The 24,715-nt window shown below is 48.8% G+C and overlaps 1 protein-coding gene across 1 annotated transcript in view; it reads right to left on the reverse strand.

Moving 5' to 3' along the window:
• Window positions 1-24,715, reverse strand: part of LOC140390274 (butyrophilin subfamily 1 member A1-like) — a 61,307-nt gene that overhangs the window by 20,042 nt on the left and 16,550 nt on the right. The window contains exons 3-7 of the mRNA XM_072475298.1: window positions 16,308-16,655; window positions 13,532-13,813; window positions 11,757-11,885; window positions 7,200-7,226; window positions 6,937-6,963 (exon numbers count right to left, since the gene is read on the reverse strand). Coding sequence (XP_072331399.1) covers window positions 6,937-6,963; window positions 7,200-7,226; window positions 11,757-11,885; window positions 13,532-13,813; window positions 16,308-16,655 — 813 coding nt within the window. The remainder of the gene's footprint in view (window positions 1-6,936; window positions 6,964-7,199; window positions 7,227-11,756; window positions 11,886-13,531; window positions 13,814-16,307; window positions 16,656-24,715) is intronic.

The raw sequence follows: 24,715 nt of genomic DNA on the forward strand, positions 1-24,715 counted from the left end.
TTTTATCTACGGGGTCTCTCTCTCTCTGCAGCTTATGGGTCCTTTGCAGTATGGCAGTAATAAATGATGACATTTTAAATATAATTGTAGCATTGCTGCTCCTTCCTTGCAGCCACATCTGCACAGATTACATTCGCTCATTAAACCCCATCGAAAACCATTCTACATTCACAAATCAGCGTCAGGATAGTGAAGTGGGGAAAATGGGCCCTGTCAATGTTTCTCCCCAAATGACGATATGGTCCTAAACAATTCCACTCAGAAAAGACCATGGTTCAATTCCTGCCCTGTGCTGTACCAGATTTCACACAGCACACCACCAACAATCTGCAATGGTAGCGTAAAATTAAAAATATGTATCATTTGTATGTTGCACTGAAAATATATTTCCTATACGGGAGATTAATAAGTTGTTTACTACATGTCCAGGAAGGAGACAAAGTTCACGTGTGTCTGAAGTATCCTTTGCTTATGCAGGATTTTAACATATTGTCCACCGTTAGAACGCTGGGCAGCACGGTGGCGCAGTGGTAGCACTGCAGTCTCACGGCGCCGAGGTCCCAGGTTCGATTCTGTGTCACTGAAGAATTTGCACATTCTCCCCGTGTTTGCGTGGGTTTCGCCCCCACAATCCAAAGATGTGCAAGTTAGGTGGATTGAACACGCTAAATTGCCCTTTAATTGGAAAAAAATGAATTGGGTACTCTAAAAAATGTTTTAAAAAGAACCCCAATATTTACCGTCAGATCCCCAATGTCCACCGTCAGATCCCCATTGCCCACCGTTAAATCCTCATTGCCCACTGTTGAATCCCCATTGCCCACCGTCAGATCCCCAATCTCCACCGTCAGATCCCCATTGTCCACCGACAGATCCCCAATCTCCACCGTCAGATCCCCATTGCCCACCGACAGATCCCCATTGTCCACCGACAGATCCCCAATCTCCACCGTCAGATCCCCATTGCCCACCGACAGATCCCCATTGTCCACCGACAGATCCCCAATCGCCACCGTCAGATCCCCATTGCCCACCGACAGATCCCCATTGTCCACCGACAGATCCCCATTGTCCACCGACAGATCCCCAATCTCCACCGTCAGATCCCCATTGCCCACCGACAGATCCCCAATCTCCACCGTCAGATCCCCATTGCCCACCGACAGATCCCCATTGTCCACCGACAGATCCCCAATGTCCACCGTCAGATCCCCATTGCCCACCGTTAAATCCTCATTGCCCACTGTTGAATCCCCACTGCCCACCGTCAGATCCCCAATCTCCACCGTCAGATCCCCATTGCCCGTCAGATCTCTAATCTCCACCGTCAGATCCCCATTGCCCGTCAGATCTCCAATCTCCACCGTCAGATCCCCACTGTTCACCGTCGAATTCAATTCTTAGGTACGTTTGTGCCAAATTAAACCAATTTCACATTATTTTCTCCCTCTCTGCGAGAGAGCATTAATTGATTACAGGCTTAAAATGGAGCAAAGCTCTTCTTCATTTGGAATCAGTGCGAACTCTTCAACCCCACTCATTTTTAAAAATGATTTTGTGGGATGTGAGCGTGGCTGGTGAGGCCAGCATTTTTTCTCCACCCCTAATTCCCTGCGAGAAGGTGGTGGTGAACCGCCTTCTTCAACCACCTCACTTCTTTTGGTTCCTTAAATCACTGGGCAAGGGCTGTAGAGAGTTCCAACTACAGCTCAAGTTTCAACTAGCAAAAGGAGCTAGTGGCATCAAAGTTATTTATGCCACGTAACTAATTTGACAAATGGGCAAAGTGGAAAGCATGTTCTTGTTTCCTGTTTAAATGTGTACAAGTGAAAGCAGCAATAACAATCAGTACCATGATGACATACAGATGTCAGCGGCATTGCAAGGGACCCTCATAAGAATTACATCCCGTTCTCTCAGATTTTGAATGGGAATAAAATGCAACAGTATGAGTCGATTTCAGCGGGAGCGGTGCAGGTTAGTCAATTTCAGCGGGAGCAGTGCGCAAGTGATTGCTGGGAGGTAAGTTTCTCCTTTAAAAACACTTGTTTTTGCAGGAGCAGGCCAGTCGATTTCAGCGGGAGCGGAGCAGGTTAGTCAATTTCAGCGGGAGCAGTGCGCAAGTGATTTCTGGGAGGTAAGTTTCTCCTTTAAACACACTTGTCTTTGCAGGAGCAGGCCAGTCGATTTCAACGGGAGCGGAGCAGGTTAGTCAATTTCAGCGGGGGCAGTGCACAAGTGATTGCTGGGAGGTAAGTTTCTCCTTTAAAAACACTTGTCTTTGCAGGAGCAGGCCAGTTGATTTCAGCGGGAGCGGGGCAGGTTAGTCAATTTCAGCGGGAGCAGTGCGCAAGTGATTTCTGGGAGGTAAGTTTCTCCTTTAAAAACACTTGTCTTTGCAGGAGCAGGCCAGTCGATTTCAGCGGGAGCGGAGCAGGTTAGTCAATTTCAGCGGGAGCAGTGCGCAAGTGATTGCTGGGAGGTAAGTTTCTCCTTTAAAAACACTTGTCTTTGCAGGAGCAGGCCAGTTGATTTCAGCGGGAGCGGAGCAGGTTAGTCAATTTCAGCGGGAGCAGTGCGCAAGTGATTTCTGGGAGGTAAGTTTCTCCTTTAAAAACACTTGTCTTTGCAGGAGCAGGCCAGTCGATTTCAGCGGGAGCGGTCTGTTAGTGATTTCTGGGAGACCTTCACAGGAGCAGGCTAGTCAATTTCAGCGGTAAACACTTACCTGGTCCCGTTTTCGGTCCCTCTTTGCTGTTTTTTATTTTAGTGTTTAAGGCGGGAACAGGAAGTTCGACTCGCGGACTTCTGGGAAGACCCTCACCAATAAATTCTGGTGGAGAGGAAACCCGAGACACTACACGTGTAGTGTCTCCCACCCGCCCTCCTCCTCGAACCTAATAATAAAACCCATTGGTGTGAGGTAAGTACCATATTTTATTTATTTTTAAAAAAAATTTAATTTAGTTGTTAGCCAGATCTTGGTAGAAAGTTAGAGGGATGGCAGGGAAGGGAGTGCAATGTTCCTCCTGCAGGATGTTTGAGGTGAGGGATGCCGTTAGTGTCCCTGCTGATTTTACCTGCAGGAAGTGCTGCCATCTCCAGTTCCTCCAAGACCGCGTTAGGGAACTGGAGCTGGAGTTGGAAGAACTTCGGATCATTCGGGAGGCAGAGGGGGTCATAGGTAGCAGCTTCAGGGAATTAGTTACACCAAAGATTGGAGATAGATGGGTAACTGTAAGAGGGACTGGGAAGAAGCAGTCAGTGCAGGGACCCCCTGCGGTCGTTCCCCTGAGAAACAAGTATACCGCTTTGGATACTTGTGGGGACGACGACTTACCAGGGGTAAGCCATGGGGTACGGGCCTCTGGCACGGAGTCTGTCCCTGTTGCTCAGAAGGGAAGGGGGGAGAGGAGCAGAGCATTAGTAATTGGGGACTCGATAGTCAGGGGCACAGATAGGAGATTTTGTGGGAGCGTGAGAGACTCACGTTTGGTATGTTGCCTCCCAGGTGCAAGGGTACGTGATGTCTCGGATTGTGTTTTCCGGGTCCTTAGGGGGAGGGGGAGCAGCCCCAAGTCGTGGTCCACATTGGCACTAACGACATAGGTAGGAAAGGGGAAAAGGATGTCAGGCAGGCTTTCAGGGAGCTAGGATGGAAGCTCAGAACTAGAACAAACAGAGTTGTTATCTCTGGGTTGTTGCCCGTGCCACGTGATAGTGAGATGAGGAATAGGGAGAGAGAGCAATTAAACACGTGGCTACAGGGATGGTGCAGGCGGGAGGGATTCAGATTTCTGGATAACTGGGGCTCTTTCTGGGGAAGGTGGGACCTCTACAGACAGGATGGTCTACATCTGAACCTGAGGGGCACAAATATCCTGGGGGGGAGATTTGTTAGTGCTCTTTGGGGGGGTTTAAACTAATGCAGCAGGGGCATGGGAACCTGGATTGTAGTTTTAGGGTCAGGGAGAATGAGAGTATAGAGGTCAGGAGCACAGATTTGACGTCGCAGGAGGGGGCCAGTGTTCAGGTAGGTGGTTTGAAGTGTGCCTACTTCAATGCCAGGAGTATACGAAATAAGGTAGGGGAACTGGCAGCATGGGTTGGTACCTGGGACTTCGATGTTGTGGCCATTTCGGAGACATGGATAGAGCAGGGACAGGAATGGATGTTGCAGGTTCCGGGGTTTAGGTGTTTTAGTAAGCTCAGAGAAGGAGGCAAAAGAGGGGGAGGTGTAGCGCTGCTAGTCAAGAGCAGTATTACGGTGGCGGAGAGGATGCTAGATGGGGACTCATCTTCTGAGGTAGTATGGGCTGAGGTTAGAAACATGAAAGGAGAGGTCACCCTGTTGGGAGTCTTCTATAGGCCTCCAAATAGTTCTAGGGATGTAGAGGAAAGGATGGCGAGGATGATCCTGGATAAGAGCGAAAGTAACAGGGTAGTTATTATGGGAGACTTTAACTTTCCAAATATTGACTGGAAAAGATATAGTTCGAGTACATTAGATGGGTCGTTTTTTGTACAGTATGTGCAGGAGGGTTTCCTGAAACAATATGTTGACAGGCCAACAAGAGGCGAGGCCACGTTGGATTTGGTTTTGGGTAATGAACCAGGCCAGGTGTTGGATTTGGAGGTAGGAGAGCACTTTGGGGACAGTGACCACAATTCGGTGATGTTTACGTTAATGATGGAAAGGGATAAGTATACACCGCAGGGCAAGAGTTATAGCTGGGGGAAGGGCAATTATGATGCCATTAAACGTGACTTGGGGGGGGATAAGGTGGAGAAGTAGGCTGCAAGTGTTGGGCAAACTGGAAAAGTGGAGCTTGTTCAAGAATCAGCTACTGCGCGTTCTTGATAAGTATGTACCGGTCAGGCAGGGAGGAAGGCATCGAGCGAGGGAACCGTGGTTTACCAAAGAAGTGGAATCTCTTGTTAAGAGGAAGAAGGAGGCCTATGTGAAGATGAGGTGTGAAGTTTCAGTTGGGGCGATGGATAGTTACAAGGTAGCGAGGAAGGATCTAAAGAGAGAGCTAAGACGAGCAAGGAGGGGACATGAGAAGTATTTGGCATATAGGATCAAGGAAAACCCAAAGGCTTTCTATAGGTATGTCAGGAATAAGCGAATGACTAGGGAAAGAGTAGGACCAGTCAAGGACAGGGATGGGAAGTTGTGTGTGGAGTCTGAAGAGATAGGCGAGATACTAAATGAATATTTTTCGTCAGTATTCACTCAGGAAAAAGATAATGTTGTGGAGGAGAATGCTGAGACCCAGGCTAATAGAATAGATGGCATTGAGATACGTAGGGAAGAGGTGTTGGCAATTCTGGACAGGCTGAAAATAGATAAGTCCCCGGGTCCTGATGTGATTTATCCTAGGATTCTCTGGGAGGCCAGGGAAGAGAGTGCTGGACCTTTGGCTTTGATTTTTATGTCATCATTGGCTACAGGAATAGTGCCAGAGGACTGGAGGATAGCAAATGTGGTCCCTTTGTTCAAAAAGGGGAGCAGAGACAACCCCGGCAACTATAGACCGGTGAGCCTCACGTCTGTAGTGGGTAAAGTCTTGGAGGGGATTATAAGAGACAAGATTTATAATCATCTAGATAGGAATAATATGATCAGGGATAGTCAGCATGGCTTTGTGAAGGGTAGGTCATGCCTCACAAACCTTATCGAGTTCTTTGAGAAGGTGACTGAACAGGTAGACGAGGGTAGAGCAGTTGATGTGGTGTATATGGATTTCAGCAAAGCGTTTGATAAGGTTCCCCACGGTAGGCTATTGCAGAAAATACGGAGGCTGGGGATTGAGGGTGATTTAGAGATGTGGATCAGAAATTGGCTAGCTGAAAGAAGACAGAAGGTGGTGGTTGATGGGAAATGTTCAGAATGGAGTTCAGTTACAAGTGGAGAACCACAAGGATCTGTTCTGGGGCCGTTGCTGTTTGTCATTTTTATCAATGACCTAGAAGAAGGCGCAGAAGGGTGGGTGAGTAAATTTGCAGACGATACTAAAGTCGGTGGTGTTGTCGATAGTGTGGAAGGATGTAGCAGGTTACAGAGGGATATAGATAAGCTGCAGAGCTGGGCTGAGAGGTGGCAAATGGAGTTTAATGTAGAGAAGTGTGAGGTGATTCACTTTGGAAGGAATAACAGGAATGCGGAATATTTGGCTAATGGTAAAGTTCTTGGAAGTGTGGATGAGCAGAGGGATCTAGGTGTCCATGTACATAGATCCCTGAAAGTTGCCACCCAGGTTGATAGGGTTGTGAAGAAGGCCTATGGAGTGTTGGCCTTTATTGGTAGAGGGATTGAGTTCCGGAGTCAGGAGGTCATGTTGCAGCTGTACAGAACTCTGGTACGGCCGCATTTGGAGTATTGCGTACAGTTCTGGTCACCGCATTATAGGAAGGACGTGGAGGCTTTGGAGCGGGTGCAGAGGAGATTTACCAGGATGTTGCCTGGTATGGAGGGAAAATCTTATGAGGAAAGGCTGATGGACTTGAGGTTGTTTTCGTTGGAGAGAAGAAGGTTAAGAGGAGACTTAATAGAGGCATACAAAATGATCAGGGGGTTAGATAGGGTGGACAGTGAGAGCCTTCTCCCGCGGATGGAAATGGCTGGCACGAGGGGACATAGCTTTAAACTGAGGGGTAATAGATATAGGACAGAGGTCAGAGGTAGGTTCTTTATGCAAAGAGTAGTGAGGCCGTGGAATGCCCTACCTGCTACAGTAGTGAACTCGCCAACATTGAGGGCATTTAAAAGTTTATTGGATAAACATATGGATGATAATGGCATAGTGTAGGTTAGATGGCTTTTGTTTTGGTGCAACATCGTGGGCCGAAGGGCCTGTACTGCGCTGTATTGTTCTATGTTCTATGTTCTATGTTTCGGTACCATTGCTTTGTATGGTTTTAGTGGTCACTTACTGAGCTTTGCAGCCAGTTCTTCGTACTCTGAAAGAAAAAGAACGTTGAGAATTTATTTCATTAACATTCATGTTCAATGAAACCCTCTGAAAGATGAAGGGAGCTTTTAAGGTTTACAAAACATCGAGAGTTGTTATCGCTGTATTCAAAGGGCGCATTTTAAAGGTTGGCTTTCAGCACTGACTGACTATGAGAAATTGTGTTCAAGTTCATGCACTCTTATTTTAAATGTGGATATTTCAATTGCTAAATATTAGACTTACGAGGGATTGTAGGCCGCAAATACAGTCCTGAAAGAGAAGACACATATAGTTAGTTAGCTAGTAATCACATCAGCTGCCTCCCATGGAAATGAAAGTCGCCATAGTCCCTGTGGTGAATGTGTAATTACTGATAATTCACCAGTGCACTATGTTATGTTATTAACCCTGTGGGCTCTACCTATGGGACATTGTGTGGCTTCACCCACAGGGGATATGTTGGGGCATGTATGGGCTCTGCCAATGGCTCCACCCCCTTTACAGGAAGTATAAGAGCTGCTGACCTGTGGGGCCGCCTTCAGTGTTGTACCGGTCACAGGCAGGCTCAGTTCTAAGCTGATTAAAACCACGGTTTACTTCTCCACGTGTCTTCGAGTGAATTGATGGTCCCATCAATTTAATCAGCTTAAAATACTACGATGGAATCAGCCCTCAAACCTGACAGACTGGAAATCGATCCACAGGTCGCGGAGGCGAGAGAAATGTTTTCACATTGGCTTCGATGCTTCAAGGCCTATCTCGCCGTGTCGTCTACGCCATCCGTCACTGACAAACAGAAGCTGAGCCTCCTCCACGCTCGGGTGAGCCATCGCATTTCTGTCCAGCTCGACGAAGCCGCTTCCTATACAGAGGCCCTCGCACTACTCGAACGCCTCTATGTGCGGCCTGTGAACGAGGTATACGCGCGACACGTCTTCACCACTCGCCGCCAGCGCCCCGGGGAGTCGCTAGATGATTACCTACGCGACCTCAAAGCCCTCGCGCGCAACTGTAACTACCAGGCCGTTATGGCCACTTAGCACATGAAGCTCGCCGTCCAAGACGATTACGTGGCGGGGGTCCGTTCGAACGATGTGAGACAGCGCCTGATCAAAAAAGGGGCCCAGGACCTGGACGACACGGTAAAACTGGCTACCTCTCTGAAGGCCGCTTTTCAGAGCCTTACTGCGTTCCTGGCCGATCACGAGACCCCTCGTGGGCCCCCGACCCGAGACTACCCCAGGCCTGTGCCGCGCGGCCGCCCGCCCATCATGGGGGGCTACAGTGCTACTTTTGGGGCCAGTCCCAACACCCCCGACTGCACTGCCCGGCCCGCAATGCGAACTGCAGCAGCTGTGGGCAAGAAGGACACTTTGCCAAGGTCTGCCTGGCCAGGTCTAAGAACTCAAACTCACAGACCCGATCCACAGACTCACAGGCCCGCAGACCCCGCAAGGTGGCAGCATGTCTGCCGCCTCCGCATAACATGAGTGACTCATGGGGGCCACCATCTTGGCCATCCTCCCCCACACGGCCGGCCACTTGCGATCCATGGGGGCCGCTATCTTGGACGCCATCTTCCTCACAGCCCGCCACACTTGACCAACGGGGGCCGCCATCTTGGCCGCCATCTGCTACGCCGCTCGACGCGTATGACCTACACGGACAGCCATCGCGGGGCCGCCCCAGCACCTCCGATCACGCCGCCAGCTACCCACACCTCAATGCGGTCACCCTGGACCAGTCGCGACCTAAGCACCTCCGGAGCTCCATGATGGCTGCCTGGGTTAACGGGTACGAGACACCTTGCCTTTTCGACTCCGGGAGCACAGAGAGCTTCATTCACCCGGACATGGTAAGCCGCTGCTCGCTCTCAATATTCCCGACGCAACAAACCATATCCCTCGCCTCTGGGTTGCACTCGATGCAAATCCAAGGGTGCACTACTGCAACCCTAGCAATACAGGGCGCTGAGTACGCTAATTTTCAACTATATGTGCTCCCAGACCTCTGCGCTCCTCTCCTTTTGGGACTCGACTTCCAGTGCAACCTCAGGAGCCTAACCAAGTTCGGGGGGGCCCCCGCTCACCATATGCAGCCTCGCGACCCTAAAAATCGACCCCACCCCCCCTTCTTCGCAAACCTCACCGCCGATTGCAAGCCAGTAGCCACCAGAAGCAGGCGGTATAGCATGCGGGACAGGACGTTCATTAGGTCCGAGGTACAGTGTCTCTTGCGGGAGGGGGTCATACTGGTGGACCAGTACGGGCTGCGGGCCACGTTTCCGTACTTGGACAATGTCACCATCTGCAGCCATGATCAGCAGGACCACGACGCCAACGTCCACCGATTTCTCCAAACCGCCCAAAAACTCAACCTCACCTACAACAAGGAGAAATGTGTTTTCCGCACACCAGACTAGCCACCCTCGGCTACGTCGTGGAAAACGGGGTCCTAGGGCCCGACCCTGACCGTATGCGCCCCTTCCTACAACTCCTCTCCCTCACTGTCCCAAGGCCCTGAAGAGGTGCCTTGGATTTTTCTCCTATTATGCCCAGTGGGTCCCCCAGTATTCGGACAAAGCCTGCCCACTATTTAAGGCCACCCTCTTTCCACTGGCAGCCGAGGCTCGCCAGGCCTTCAACTGCATCAAGGCGGACATCGCCAAAGCTGCGATGCGCGCGGTGGACGAGTCCGTCCCCTTCCAGGTGGAGAGCGACGCCTCAGAGGTCGCTCTCGCCGCCACCCTCAACCAAGCAGGCAGACCGGTAGCGTTTTTTTCACGCACCCTCACCACCTCTGAAATTCGACACTCCTCGGTCGAAAAAGAAGCCCAAGCCATCGTGGAAGCCGTGCGGCACTGCAGGCACTACCTCATTGGTAGGAGGTTTACCCTCGTCACCGATCAACGATCGGTTGCCTTCACGTTTGACAATACGCAGCGGGGCAAGATCAAGAATGATAAGATCTTGAGGTGGAGAATCGAACTCACCTATAACTACGATATAGTATATCGTCCTGGGAAGCTTAACGAGCCCCCAGATGCCCTGTCCCACCGCACATGCGCCAGCGCGCAAGATGACCGACTACGGGCTATCCACGATGACCTCTGCCACCCGGGTCACCCATTACATCAAGGCCCGCAACCTGCCCTACTCCACCGAGGAGGTCAGAGCTATAACCAGAGACTGCCAAATCTGTGCGGAGTGTAAACCGCACTTCTACCGACCGGATAAGGCCCACCTGGTAAAGGCATCCCGGCCCTTTGAACGCCTCAGTATCGATTTCAATGGGCCCCTCCCCTCCAATAACCACAACACATACTTTCTTAACATCATAGATGAGTTCTCCTGCTTCCCGTTTGCCATCCCCTGCCCTGATATGACCACCCCCACTGTCATTAAAGCCCTGCATAGTGTCTTCACCCTGTTTGGTTTCCCCAGTTATGTCCACAGTGACAGGGGCTCGTCGTTCATGAGCGACGAACTGCGTCATTACCTGCTCAGTAAGGGCATCGCCTCGAGAAGGATTACCAGTTATAACCCCAGGGGAAACGGGCAGGTGGAGAGGGAGAACGCGACAGTCTGGAAGACCGTCCTACTGACCCTACAGTCTAGGAATCTCCCAGTTTCTCACTGGCAGGAGGTCCTCCCCGATGCGCTCCACTCTATTAGGTCCCTCCTTTGCACGGCCACAAACCAGACCCCTCATGACCGTTTGTTTGTTTTCCTTAGGGGAGCTGCCTCAGGGGCCTCGCTTCCGCCCTGGCTGATGACACCGGGTCCAGTTCCTCCTCCGAAAACATGTTCGGAGCCATAAGACCGACCCCCTGGTAGAGAGGGTCCAGCTCCTGCACTCCAACCCACACTATGCGTACGTCGAACGCCGGCAAGATACCGTTTCCCTCCGGGACCTGGCGCCTGCAGGCTCCAACACCACTCCCACTAATGCATCCCCCACACTATGTCCCGTCCAACCTCCCATGTTCAGCGCTCCCTCCCACCCGCCGCACCGGTCCACAGGAATGAATCTCCGGAAGAGCCACTCCGGGAGCCAACGCCTGTGCCTGCTCCGGACCCACTTCCGCAGCCACCCGAAGCGGCTGCAACACCAGTGCTTCGGCGGTCGCAACGTACAATCCGGACACTGGACCGACTGAATCTATGAGCCCGTCACCCCCGCCGGACTTCATTTTTAAACAGGGGGTGAATGTGGTGAATGTATAATTACTGATAATTCACCAGTGCACTGTGTTATGTTATTAACCCTGTGGGCTCTACCTATGGGCCATTGTGTGACTTCACCCACAGGGGATATGTTGGGGCATGTACAGGCTCCGCCCATGGCTCCACCCCCTTTATAGGAAGTATAAGAGCTGCTGACCTGCGGGGCCGCCTTTAGTGTTGTACCGGTCACAGGCAGGCTCAGTTCTAAGCTGATTAAAACCATAGTTTACTTCTCCACGTGTCTTCGAGTGAATTGATGGTCGCATCAGTCCCCGAGGACCATCGGCTGATTGGTGGGGATTGAACCCAAGGGTCACCGCACCTCAGGTGAAGGTTGAGAAGGCGGGATAACCTTCAGCCGGTATGAGAACTGAACCCGTGCTCCGCATCACGAACCAGCCATCCAGCCAAATAAGCTGCTCAGCCCCATAAAAGTGTCTCTTAAAAGTACATAACGTCAGGGCAAAGTGAGGGCTCCCATTCGCCTCTATTTTTCCTTCCTTTTAACAGCACAAAATGTACATTAAACCAAAACTGCTGCATTTGAATTCCAAGCTTTGCTCAGTAAACTAACCTTTTACGATGGTGCGTTGTTTTCGCCGCTTCCAATAGAAGTAGAAAACACCACCAATTCCTGCCAGAAGAAGAATGAAAAGGATCCAGAAAGCCACAAGCCAGCCGGTGACGTGAGGGAAGAATTCACCTGCAAGGGAGGTTTCAGAGGGAAAACCACATGAGTAAAGTGCGGGCACCAGATTCACCAAACACAAAGGTAAAATGTCCGTGCAGTACGTCATCCAATAAAAAGGAGATCTCAACAATAGCTCCCGTGGCACCAAGGGTATCGAGAAATGAAACAGGCTGTGCAATTGCCTTAGAACAAGTGGCTTTGTTACATAAATGTGGAACAAGATCATTTGACAAAAATATGTTGAATATATATGTGCAGCTTGTTCCCTGTAAACCAAATTGATACCAACGTGCTCTCTGCATTTTAAAGGCAATGATGATTACAAGTGGAATTTAGCCCTCACCCACACAACAGTTTATCCTACATTAGATCTAATATCTATCCTCCGCAAAATAAATGTTATACTTGCATGTAAAGATATTGAACAAACAGAATTAGCACCTCCATAATTCCACTATTACAAATCTCTGATGGGTTACAAAGATTAACTTATGAAAGCAAACACATTTCTGTTCAGATGCCACATCAAAGATACCTAATCCTTTAATAGCCACCTTAAATGGTTAATCAAACTGTGACTCAGACTGTAGCTTATGAAACTCAGCTAATAAAAGTCCTTGGGCAAATGGCAAAGACCTCTACTAAAACTGTTCACAGACTAATATTTTTATCCAACCGATAACAGGTGACAGCCCAGCAGAGGGTTTTTTTTTAATGTCACTGACATTTGCCAGTTTTTATTTGTGATGTTTAAAGTGAAGGATATTTTGAAAAAATCTTCAGGTTATGACACTTAAATGCACCTTATCCACCCTTGAAGAGCACTAATATCTACTCCATCAATTTGTGACTTGTATGCTGCTGCAGGTTAAGGTCCACAGGACATGCAAAATGGAGTGTGTTTGCACTCAGCCCCAAGTCTAAATGGCTCTGCACAATTCGGATTTCTCACCTATGTGAATCACGCCCTGACTTCTTCATCCAGGTTTGTCATCCAGGTCCCGTCTGCTATTTTTTAAAATAAATTTCCAATTGAGGGGAAATTTAGCTTGCCCAATCTACCTACCCTGCACATCTTTCGGTTGTAGGGGTGAGACCCATGCAGACACGGGGCAAACTCCAGACGGACAGGAACTGGGATCGAATCCTGGTCCTCGGCGCCGTGGGACAGCAGTGCTAACCACTGCACTACCGTGCCATCCTTAACCCCCCCCCATTTTTAAATGTCCGGACCAAATTTGTCCACACTGAGGGAAGGGTGGTGGCAATGTCGCTGGATCAGTAACCCTCTGGGAACTTGGGTTTGAATCCCACCAGGGCAGACAGTGAAATTTAAATTCAATAGGGGGAGAAAAATATCCTGAATCAAAAGTCTAACAACAACCATGAAACCATTGTCGACTTCTGTTGAAAGAAACTCATCTGGTTCGCCAATGTCTCTTTGGGGAAGGAAATCTGCCACTGTGACCAGGTCTGGCCTACATGTGACTCCAAACCAACAGCGACATGATTGACTCTTATCTGCCCTCTGAAATGGCCTAGCAAGTCACTCAGTTCAAGGGCAATGAGTGATTGGCAACAAACGCTGACCCAGCCAGTGACACCCCACAGCCTGCGAAAGAATGAAAAAAAAATTCCAAAGATGGCATTTTACAGACCTGATATTTGAAGGTTGCTTTCCAGCCATTTGTTCAATAAAATGTTGGTGATGGTACATGTGTACCTGTTGTGCAAATCATTTGTAACCTCAAGACTGCTCTCCACTTTTAAGAGTCCTCTGGAGTTGCTTGTTTGTTTCTCAAGTATCCCAGTATTCACCTCTCTGTTTTCTTTCAACCATTTTATGCTTGGTTTTGGATACCAGTCATCGGACTCACACGTAAGCTTGATCCTGCTGCCTTGGTAGCCAGATATCTTCACCACAGGTTCGAGGCCCACATCTATTATTTAAAAACAGATTTTGCTGGTTTGTGAAGGTTTCTGTGAACATTCAAAATCTTATTCCCCACAAGCATGTTCCTGCCATTCAACCACATCTCAGTCAATCTGCCCCTCAACTACTGCCAAGTCTCTTAACCAAGCAACAGTCTTGACATATAATAAAAGGAAAATATGACAGGTGCTGGAGATCTGAAATAAAAACTGGAAAGGCTGGAAAAGGTCAGTGGTTTGGCACCATCCGTGGAGACGGAAATAGGGTTCAAGTTTCATGTCCAATCTACTCGTCTTCACTATAGGGCAGGATTTAACCCGAGTTGACAGACATGTGGGAGCCAGATGGAAATAACATGGGACGAACACAGACACAACAATTAATAACAATAATAATAATCTTTTATTATTGTCACAAGTAGGCTTACATAAACACTGCAGCCAGATAGGATGCTTTCTCTAGTGCACCTGTAAAAGTTGATAAGAGTTAATGTGGACATGCCAAATTTCCTTAGTTTCCTGAGGAAGTATAGGCGCTATGGGCTATGCGGAGAGTATGGGGTTAGTTTGGGATTGATATCAGGTTATGGGGAGAGTACGGGGCAGTGGGGTTAGTTTTGGATTCGTGATAATGATCTGTATTAGTGTCACAAGTAGGCTTACATTAACACTGCAATAAAGTTACTGTGAAAATCCCCGAGTCGCCACTTCCGGCACCTGTTCGGGTGCACTGAGGGAGAATTCAGAATGTCCAATTCACCTAACAAACACGTCTTTCGGAACTTTGGGAGGAAACCAGAGCGCCCGGAGGGAACCCACGCAGACAAGGGGAGAAAGTGCAGACAGTGACCCAAACCGGGAATCGAACCCGGGTCCCTGGCACTGTGAAGCAACCATCGCTGCTTGACATTCAATGGCATTTCAATCAACATCCTGGGGATTACCATTGATGAGAAACTGAACTGGGCTAGCCATATTAATACTGTGCCTACCAGAGCAGGTCAAAGGCTAGGAAATCCTGTAGTGAGCAGCTCACCTCCTCACCCCCCAAAGCCACCATCTACAAGGCACAAGTCAGGGGTGTGATGGAATACTCTCCACACAGCCCGCCTGATTGTTCCCCCTTCCATAAACATTCAATCCCTCCACCACCAAAAAACAGTGGCAGCCGTGTGTACCATCTGTAAGATTCACTGCAGGAACTCACCAAGGTTCCTTGGACAACACTTTCCAAACCCACAACAATTATCATCTAGATGGACAAGAGCAGCACATACCTGGGAACCCCACCACCTGGAGGTTCACCTCCAAGTCACTCACCACCCAGACTTGGAAATATATTGGCCGTTCCTTCATTGGATCAAAATCCAGGACTTCCCTCCCTCGCAGCACAGTGGATGTACCTACACCTCAGGGACTGCAGCGGTTCAAGAAGACAGCTCACCACCAGCTTCTGAAGGGCAACTAGGGACGGGCAATAAATGCTGGCCGAACCAGCAACACCCACATCCCATAAATGAATATTTGAAAATACTAGAATATGAGGCTTTATTCGAAAGGACATTGTGTCCAAGGGCAAGGAGGTTATCTTGAACTTGTTTAACACTGCTGGTTTAGCTTCAGCTGCAGTATTGCGTCCACGTCTGGGTATCACACTTTTTAAAAGGTGCGATGGCATTGGAGAGAGTGCAGAAAAGGTTTGTGAGAATAGTTCCCGTGGATGAGGAACTTCAGTTATGAAGATAGATTGGAAACGTGTGGACTGTTTTCCTTGAAGAAGGTGGAGAGGAAATTTGCTTGGAGTATTCAAAATCATGAGGAATCTGGGCAAAGTAGACAGGGAGAAACCATTTCCATTTACAGAAGGGGGAGAACGAGAGGAAACGCATGAGAAAGCAAAACAGAGAAAAAAAACAACCTTTCTCACGTGGTGAGATGGTTGAGGTCTGGAATGCACTGCCTGAGAATGTGGTGGAGGCAGGTTCGATTGAGGCATTCAGGCGGGAATGTGATGGTTATCTGAAGACGGTCAATTTGCAGGCTGACAGGGAGAAGGAGGGGGAAAGGCATCAAGTGTATTTTGAATTACTCAACAGTGACATAGGCAAGGGCCATGAGTGCAGAATGAGGGCTCATTTACCCGCACCCTTATGCCACGGCCACACACAAAAAGACTCAAAGCACAAATGGGTGGGGGAAACCCAGAATTGGGTTCCTACCGCAGTTCTGTATTCCTGACACCCTCACATTCCCCCTCCTCCCACCAGACTCTGTTCTGACACAGACAGAAGCATGAAATTTCAAGCCTGAGTACTTTAAAAAAAAAATTTAGAGTACCCAATTATTTTTTTTCCAATTAAGGGGCAATTTTGCATGTCCAATCCACCTACCCTGCACATCTTTGGTCACAGACACGGAGAGAATGTGCAAACTCCGCACAGATAATAAATCAAATCCAATCAGAACAGTGACAAGGCCCGCATACCTAACCACCCAACTCACTTGCAACGTTCAGGTTCACTGTTCCCTCTGCATCCTGAGCCTTCGAGATCACGAAACAGGTGTACTCTCCTTCGTCCTTCACAGTGACTTTCTTCAGCAAGAGGGAGACATTCCCTTTGTGAAAGAGTCCTTTAAACAGTTCTGTTCGACCAGCGTATTCCTCCATTTGCGACTCGGGAATATCCTTGCCTTGTCGATTGCGATGTACCATTTTGGACCATTCTGATCGAAACCATCTCACTTCCATTTCCACAGGCACCTCCGCTGGTATCAACTGACAGTCCAGGATGGCATTGTCACCAACGGTCGCAATTATTGGCCCGTTTGGAGTGGTAACAATGAATTTTCCTAGAATTGGTCAGCGACAGGAAAAAAACATAAACAGACAAATCAACTTGCATTGATATAACTCTCCCGTCGCAAAGGTAGACCAGTGTCAACTGTACCAGAGCTCCCTCTCAGAAGGGAAGGGGGGAGAATAGAAAAGCGATAGTGATAGGAGACAATGATTAGGGGAACAGATAGGAGATTCTGTGGTCACGAACAAGCCTCCCAGAAGGCATGTGGCCTCCCGGGTGCCAGGGTCAGGCATGTCTCGGATCAAGTCTACAGGATTCGTAAGGGGGAGGGGGAGCAACCAGAAGTCGTGGTGCACATAGGCACCAACAACATAGCTAAGAAAAAGGATGAGGATCTAAAAAGTGATTTTAGAGAGTTAGGTTGGAAGCTAAAGAGCAGGACGAGCAAAGTAGTGATCTCAGGATTGCTACCGGTGCCACTTGCAAATGAGGCAAGGAACAGAGAGCTAGTGCAGCTGAACACATGGCTACAGAACTGGTGTGAAAGGGAAGGCGTCAGATATGTAACATTGGGTTACATTGGGGAAGGTGGGACATGTACATGAAGGATGGGTTGCACCAAAACTGACAGGGCACCAATATCCTGGACGGGAGGTTTGCTAAAGCTCTTCGGGAGAGTTTAAACTAGTTTGGCAGGGGCATGCGAACCAGATCAGAAGATAGGATAGCTGTTGAACAGGCAGAAATAGTATGCAGCAAGTCTGTGAGGAAGGGCAAAGTTGCTCTCAGTGGGATGGGTTAAAGTGTGTCTGTTTCTATGCAAGGAGTGTCAGGAATAAGGGAGATGAACTTAGAGCATGGATCAGTACTTGGAACCACGATGTTGTGGCCATTACGGAGACATGGATTTCACAGGGACTGGAATGGTTGTTAGATGTTCCGTGGTTTAGCTGTTTTAAGAACAATAGGGAGGGAGGTAAAAGAGGAGGGGGAGTGGCACTGTCAATTAGGGATTGCGTCACAACTGCAGAAAAGGAGGTAGTCGAGGAGGGTTTGAATATTGAATCAGTATGGGTGGAAGTCAGAAACAAGAAAGGAGCAGTCACTTTGTTGGGAGTTTTCTATAGACCCCCCCAATAGCAGCAGAGGGATGGAGGAACAGATTGGGCGGCAGATCTTGGAAAGGTGCAGAAGTAACAAAGTTGTTGTCATGACTTCAACTTCCCTAATATTGATTTAAACCTCCTTAGTTTGGATGGAGCAGATTTTGTCAAGTGTGTACAGGAAGGATTCCCGACTCAATATGTAGATCGTCCGACTAGCGGGGAGACCAATTTGGATTTGGTGCTTGGCAACGAACCAGGCCAGGACTCAGATGTCTCGGTGGGAGAGCATTTCGGTGACAGTGACCACAACTCCTTGACCTTTACCATAGTCATGGAGAGGGATAGGAATAGGCAGTAGGGGAAGATATTAAATTGGGGGAGGGGAAATTATACTGCTATTAGACAGGAGCTGAGGAGCATAAATTGGGAACAGTTGTTCTTGGGGAAATACACAACAGTAATGTGGGGGTTGTTTAAGGTGCACTTGCTGCGAGTGCTGGATAGATTTCTCCCACTGAGACGAGGAAGGAATGGTAAGGTGAAGGAGCCTTGGATGACAAGAGAAGTGGAGCTTCTAGTCAAGAGGAAAAAGGAAGCTTACGTAAGTTTGAGGAAGCAAGAATCTGGCATGGCTCTAGAGGGTTACAAGGTAGCCAGGAAGGAACTCAAAAATGGACTTAGAAGAGCTAGAAGGGGGGCATGAAAAAGCCCTGGCGGGAAGGATTAGGGTAAACCCCAAGACGTTCGACACTTATGTGAGAAATAAGAGGATGATCAGTGAGAGTAGGGCTGATCAGGGATAGTGGAGGGAACATGTGCCTAGAGTCTGAGGAGGTAGGGGAGGCCCTAAATGAATATTTTCAGTATTCACTAAAGAGACGGACCTTGTTGTTCATGAGAACAGCGTGAACCAGGTCAATAAACCTAACCACAGAGGGGGCAGTTTGGCGTGGCCAATACACCTAACCACATCTTTTGGGTTGTGGGGGGGTGGGGCCCACGTGGACGCTGGGAGGGTGTGCGGGCCCCGCAGGAAACAGTGGCCCGGGGCCTTGATCGAACCCGGGGTCCTCGGTGCCACAGGCACCAGTGCTAACCTCTGCGTCAACGTGCCGCCCCTTCAATATTTTTGTTCCCCTAAAGTTAGAGTGCCCAATTCATTTTTTCCAATTAAGGAACAATTTAACGCGGCCAACCCAACTATGCTGCACATCTTTGGGTTGTGGGGGCGAGGCTCGCGCAGACACGGGGAGAGTGTGCAAACTCCACACGGACATTGACCCAGAGGCAGGATCGAACCTGGGATCTCGCCACCGTGCTGTCCCCTGCCGCCTCTACAATAAGTGGTCCTTAGGTCATCAAATGTTTGGCGGGGGATAGTGAGAGGGGTTGGAGCACAGGGTCTCGGTCTACGCGGACGATTTACTGCTTTATATCACGGACCCATTGGGGGGTGGCTGGAATTATGGAGACACTGGAAGAATTTGGGCGGTTTTCGGGCTACAAGTTAAGCATGGGAAAGAGCGAGGTGTTTGCGATTCAGGCATGGGGACAGGAAAGGAGACTGAGGGAGTTATCTTTTAAGGTGGTGGGGAGGAGCTTTAGATATCCGGGGATCCAGGGGGCTAAGGATTGGGGACAGCTCCACAAGTTAAATCTGGGTAAAGCGGTCAATCAGATGAAAAGGGATTTCTGCAGGTGGGACATGCTCCCGCTGACCCTGGCGGGGAGGGTGCAGATGATGAAGATGACAGTTCTCCCGAGGCTGCTTTTTAAAAAAAATGTCTCCAGATTTTTGTCCCGAAGGCCATTTTTTAGGAAAATGAATGCCGCGATCTCAGGTTTTGTGTAGGGTTGGAAAACCCCGAGGGTGAGGAAGGCACTCCTGGAAGGGGGCCGTGGGGATGGGGGCTTGGCCCTCCCGAGTTTTATTAATTATTAGTGGGAGGCCAACTTTTCGATGTCAGGAAGGGGGTAGTGGGGAGGGGTCGGTTTGGGAGCAGCTACTGCCTCCCTTTTGGCCATGAGGAGCACTGAAGAGCTTTCGACCTCTGATTGGCCGGAAGTATTCGGTGGGCTGGATTTCTGTCCCTGGGGTCCTTGATCCTGGGGCAGGCCTGTCACTGGTCTGTCCTGTCAAGTGCCTGATTGACACAAGATTCAGTGGGCCTTTCCGAAAAGAGGCAACACCTGCCCTGCTCTCCCGCGATGGCAAAAGAATCAGAGGTGGCGCGCGAGACAAAAAAAAAAGAGGGTTGTGTTCTTGTGCCTTCCATGAAAGGAACAGATTCAATAATAACATGGAAAAAGGCAATTTGCAAAGGAAGAAATTACAGGGTCACAGATCAAGAACAGGGGAGTAGGATTGAATGGATAGTTTTGTCAAGAGCTTTCACAGGCAGGGTGGGCAAATGGGCTTCTCATATGCTGTATAACATATGAATTAGGAGCAGGGGTCTGCCACTCAGCACCTGGAGTCTGCTACACTATTTAATTAGATCATGGTGGATCTGGTTGAAACCGCAGCCTCACATTAATGCAACCATCAATAATCTTTCACCGACTTACATATCAAGAATCTGTCCAGCTCTGTCTTAAAAGTAACCAAAGACGACCCTGCTACAGAGGCAGCAATGGGGGTTTGGCGTTGTCGAACTTGCTTCATTATTATTGGGCGGCGATGTGGACAAGGTGCGGCGGTGGTGGGAAGGAGAAGGGGTAGAATAGGTTAGGATGGAGGAGGAATCTTGTAAGGGGGCTAGTTTGTGGGCTATGGTGATAGCAGTGTTGCCAATGGCTCCGGGTAGGTATTCAAGGAGCCCGATGGTGCAGTCCACAATGAAGATATGGAATCAGCTTTAGGGTGGAAGGGATGTCAGTGCTAACGCCGCTGGGCGAGAATCATGAGTTTCAACCGGGTTGGGGGGGGGGGGGGTGGATAGTGTATACAGGAGGTGTAGGGAAGCGGGGCTGATCAAGGTGAGGGATCTTTATTTGGAGGAAGCTAAGGGAGAGGGTAGAGCTGACGAGGGGAAGCGAGTTAAGGTATCTGCAGGTTAGGGGCTGTAGCGCAACAATTACTCACAAGTCGAGAAGTGATGAAGTCAATCGAGGCTTTATTAAGCAAGACTTGTTCCCCAGCAGCTCAGTTACAGAATGCGGCTGCTGGGAGAACCCGGGCTCTTATACTCCGCCTTGCAGGGTGGAGCCAGCAGGCGGCAGATCCAACCAGGACCCAGTGTCCGTCAGCCAATAGCCTCTCGGCTTCACAGGTACCGTACTACCCCTAATACATACCACCACATGGGCTTTGCGCGAAAGGTCTGGAGGGGGTTCCCTAGGTTGCCGGAATACACCCTGCTGGAGCGACTGCTGCTTCCAGATGTGGAAGGGGAGGGAAGAATTGGGGATATATACAAGTGGCTGGGGGAGCAGGGAGGCGAGCGGGTGGTGAAGATCAAAGAGAAATGGGAAGCGGAGTTGGGAGGGGAGATCAATTGGGGAGCATGGAGTGAGGCATTGCGTAGGGTAAACGGGACCTCCTCATGTGCAAGGATGAGCCTGATACAGTTTAAGGTGATGCACAGGGTGCATATGACTCAGGCGAGAATGAGTGGGTTCTTTCAGGGGGTAGCAGATGAGTGTGAGAGGTGTGGGCGGGGCCAGCGAATCACACGCACATGTTTTGGGGTTGCGGAAAATTGGGAAGATTCTGGGCTGAAGTGTTCGCAGTCTTAGCCAGGATAGTGGAGGAGGAGGTGGACCCGGACCCTTTGGTGGCGATATTTGGGGCTTCAGAGAAGCCGGAGCTCATGGAGAGGAGGAAGGCCGATGTCTTGGCCTTCGCCTCTCTGATTGCACAGTGGCGAATTTTGCTGGAGTGGAGGTCGGCATCGCCACCGGGTGTAGCGGCTTGATTGGGTGACCTGTACAACCTCCCGCGATTAGAGAAGATAAATATGAGTTAAGGGCCTCTTCAGGGGGGGTTTGAGGAAAGGTGGAGGATGTTTGTGGCCGTGTTTGAGGGTGTACATTGCGGGAAGGGGGGGGGGGTGAAAAAGGGGACAAATCTGTACAGATTTGACTGTATAGTCGATTGTAGGGAAGCATGATTCCCGGGATACAGGTTTGCTGTAACCTGTTTTGATACATGTTTGTAATAAAATACATTTTAAAAAATATATTCAAAGACTCTGCTTCTACCTTCGAGAAAGTGCGTTCCAGAGACTCACAACCCTCTGAGTTCAGTTTTGGTCTCCTTACCAGAGAAAGGACATATTGGCACTGGAGGGAGTGCAGAGGAGATTCACTAGGTTGATCCCAGAGTTGAGGGGATTAGATTATGACGAGAGGTTGAGTAGACTGGGACTGTACTCATTGGAGTTTAGAAGGATGCGGGGGGGATCTTATTGAGACATATAAAATTATGAAGGGAATAGATAGGATAGATGTGGGCAGGTTGTTTCCACTGGTCGGGGAAAGCAGAACTAGGGGGCATAGTCTCAAAATAAGGGGAGGTAGATTTAGGACGGAGTGTAGGAGGAACTTCTTCACCCAAAGGGTTGTGAATCTCTGGAATTCCTTGCCCAGTGAAGCAGTTGAGGCGCCTTCTTTAAACGTTTTTAAGAAAAAGATAGATGCCTTTCTAAAGAATAAAGGGATTCGGGAATATGGTGTACGGGCCGGAGAGTGGAGCTGAGTCCACAAAGATCAGCCATGATCTCATTAAATGGCGGAGCAGGCTCGAGGGGCCAGATGGCCTACTCCTGTTCCTAGTTCTTATGTTCTTATGAGAGAAATAATTTCTCCTAATCTCCATCTTGTGCATTCTAGATTCTCCGACAAGAGGAAACATCCTCTCCATATCTACCCTGTCAAGACCACTCCGGGTCTTCTATGTTCCAGTCAAGTCACCACTTACTCTTCTAAATTCCAATGGATACAAACCTAACCTCGCTAACGTTTTCCTCACAAGACAACCCACCTATTTGTGGTATTGGTCAAGTAAACCTTCTCGGAACTGCTTCCAATGCAATTAAATCCTTCCTTAAATAAGGAGACCAATATTGTACACAATACATCAGATGTGATCTCACCAATGCCCTGTACAAACTTAGCATAACCTTCCTACATATAAGCTCAATTCCCCTTTCAACAAACAATAACATTTTATTAGCTTTCCTAATTACTTACTGTACATGCAGACTAGAATCATAGAATTCCGACAGGAACAGGGGTAGGCCATTCAGCCCCTCTAGCATGCTTTGCCATTTAATGAGATCTTGATTGATCTGTGGCCTCACCTTATACCTGTCTTTGGCCCATAATCCCTTAATACCTTTGCTTAACAAAAATATATTTATCTCAGATTTGAAATTATCTCCTGATCTCGCATCAATTTACGTTTGTGGAAGACAATTCAAACCCTCTACCACACATTATAAACAGAAGTGTTTCCTAACATCTTTTCCAAATGGTCTGGCCCTAATTTCTAGACTATGCCCCCTAGTTCTAGAATCTCCAACCAGAGGAAACAGTTTACCTCTATCTATGCTGCCTTTTCCTGTTATTGTCTTGAAGATTTCGATCAGATCACCCCTTAAACTTCGAAATTCTGGAGAAAAGACATCTAATTTAGACCCATAGAATTCCTGCAGTGCAGAATGAGGCCAGTGGGCCCATTGAGTCTGCACCGACCCGCCGAAGATACCCTACTTCGGCCCACTCCCCCATTCTATCCCTGTAACCCCACCTAACCTTTGGACACTAAGGGGCAATTTAGCATGGTCAATCCACCCAACCCGCACATCTTTGGACTAACCTTTTGTGATTCATGCACTAAGGCACCCAGATCTCGCGGCATCTCAGAGCTCTGCAATCTCTCACTATTCAGATATTATGATTCTTTTTTATTCTTCCCGGCCAAAATGGACAATTTCACATTTCCCCCCATTTTACTCCATTTGGCATATCCCTTTGTTGCCTTATGTCCTCTTCTCAATTTACTTTCCACCTATCTTTCTGTCATCAACAAATTTAGCATCCGTACCTTTGGTCTCTTCACCTAAATCATTCATATAAATTGTAAAAAGTTGAGGCCCCAGCACTGATCCCTGTGGCACAATATTTACTACATCTAGTCAACCAAAAAATGACCCATTATAGAACATAGAACATTACAGCGCAGTACAGGCCCTTCGGTCCTCGATGTTGCGCCGACCTGTGAAACCACTCTAAAGCCCATCTACACTATTTCCTTATCATCCATATGTCTATCCAATGACCATTTGAATGTCCTTAGTGTTGGCGAGTCCACTACTGTTGTAGGCAGGGCATTCCACATCCTTACTACTCTCTGAGTAAAGAACCTACCTCTGACATCTGTCCTATATCTATCTCCCCTCAATTTAAAGCTATGTCCCCTCGTGCTAGACAGCACCATCCGAGGAAAAAGGCTCTCACTGTCCACCCTATCCAATCCTCTGATCATCTTGTATGCCTCAATTAAGTCACCTCTTAACCTTCTTCCCTCTAACGAAAACAGCCTCAAGTCCCTCAGCCTTTCCTCATAAGATCTTCCCTCCATACCAGGCAACATTCTGGTAAATCTCCTCTGCACCCTTTCCAATGCTTCCTCATCCTTCCTATAATGCGGCGACCAGAATTGCACGCAATACTCCAAATGCGGCCGCACCAGAGTGTTGTATAGCTGCAACATGACCTCATGGCTCCTAAACTCAATCCCTCTACCAATAAAAGCTAACAGACCGTACGCCTTCTTAACAACTCTCTCAACCTGGGTGGCAACTTTCAGGGATCTATGTACATGGACACCGAGATCTCCCTGTTCATCCACACTGCTAAGAATCTTACCATTAGCCCAGTACTCAGTCTTCCTGTTATTCCTTCCAAAATGAATCACCTCACACTTTTCTGCATTAAACTCCATTTGCCACCTCTCAGCCCAGCACTGCAGCTTATGTAACTCCCTCTGTAACTTGTA

Source organism: Scyliorhinus torazame, chromosome 14, assembly GCF_047496885.1.
Source record: "Scyliorhinus torazame isolate Kashiwa2021f chromosome 14, sScyTor2.1, whole genome shotgun sequence".
Taxonomy (NCBI): domain Eukaryota; kingdom Metazoa; phylum Chordata; class Chondrichthyes; order Carcharhiniformes; family Scyliorhinidae; genus Scyliorhinus; species Scyliorhinus torazame.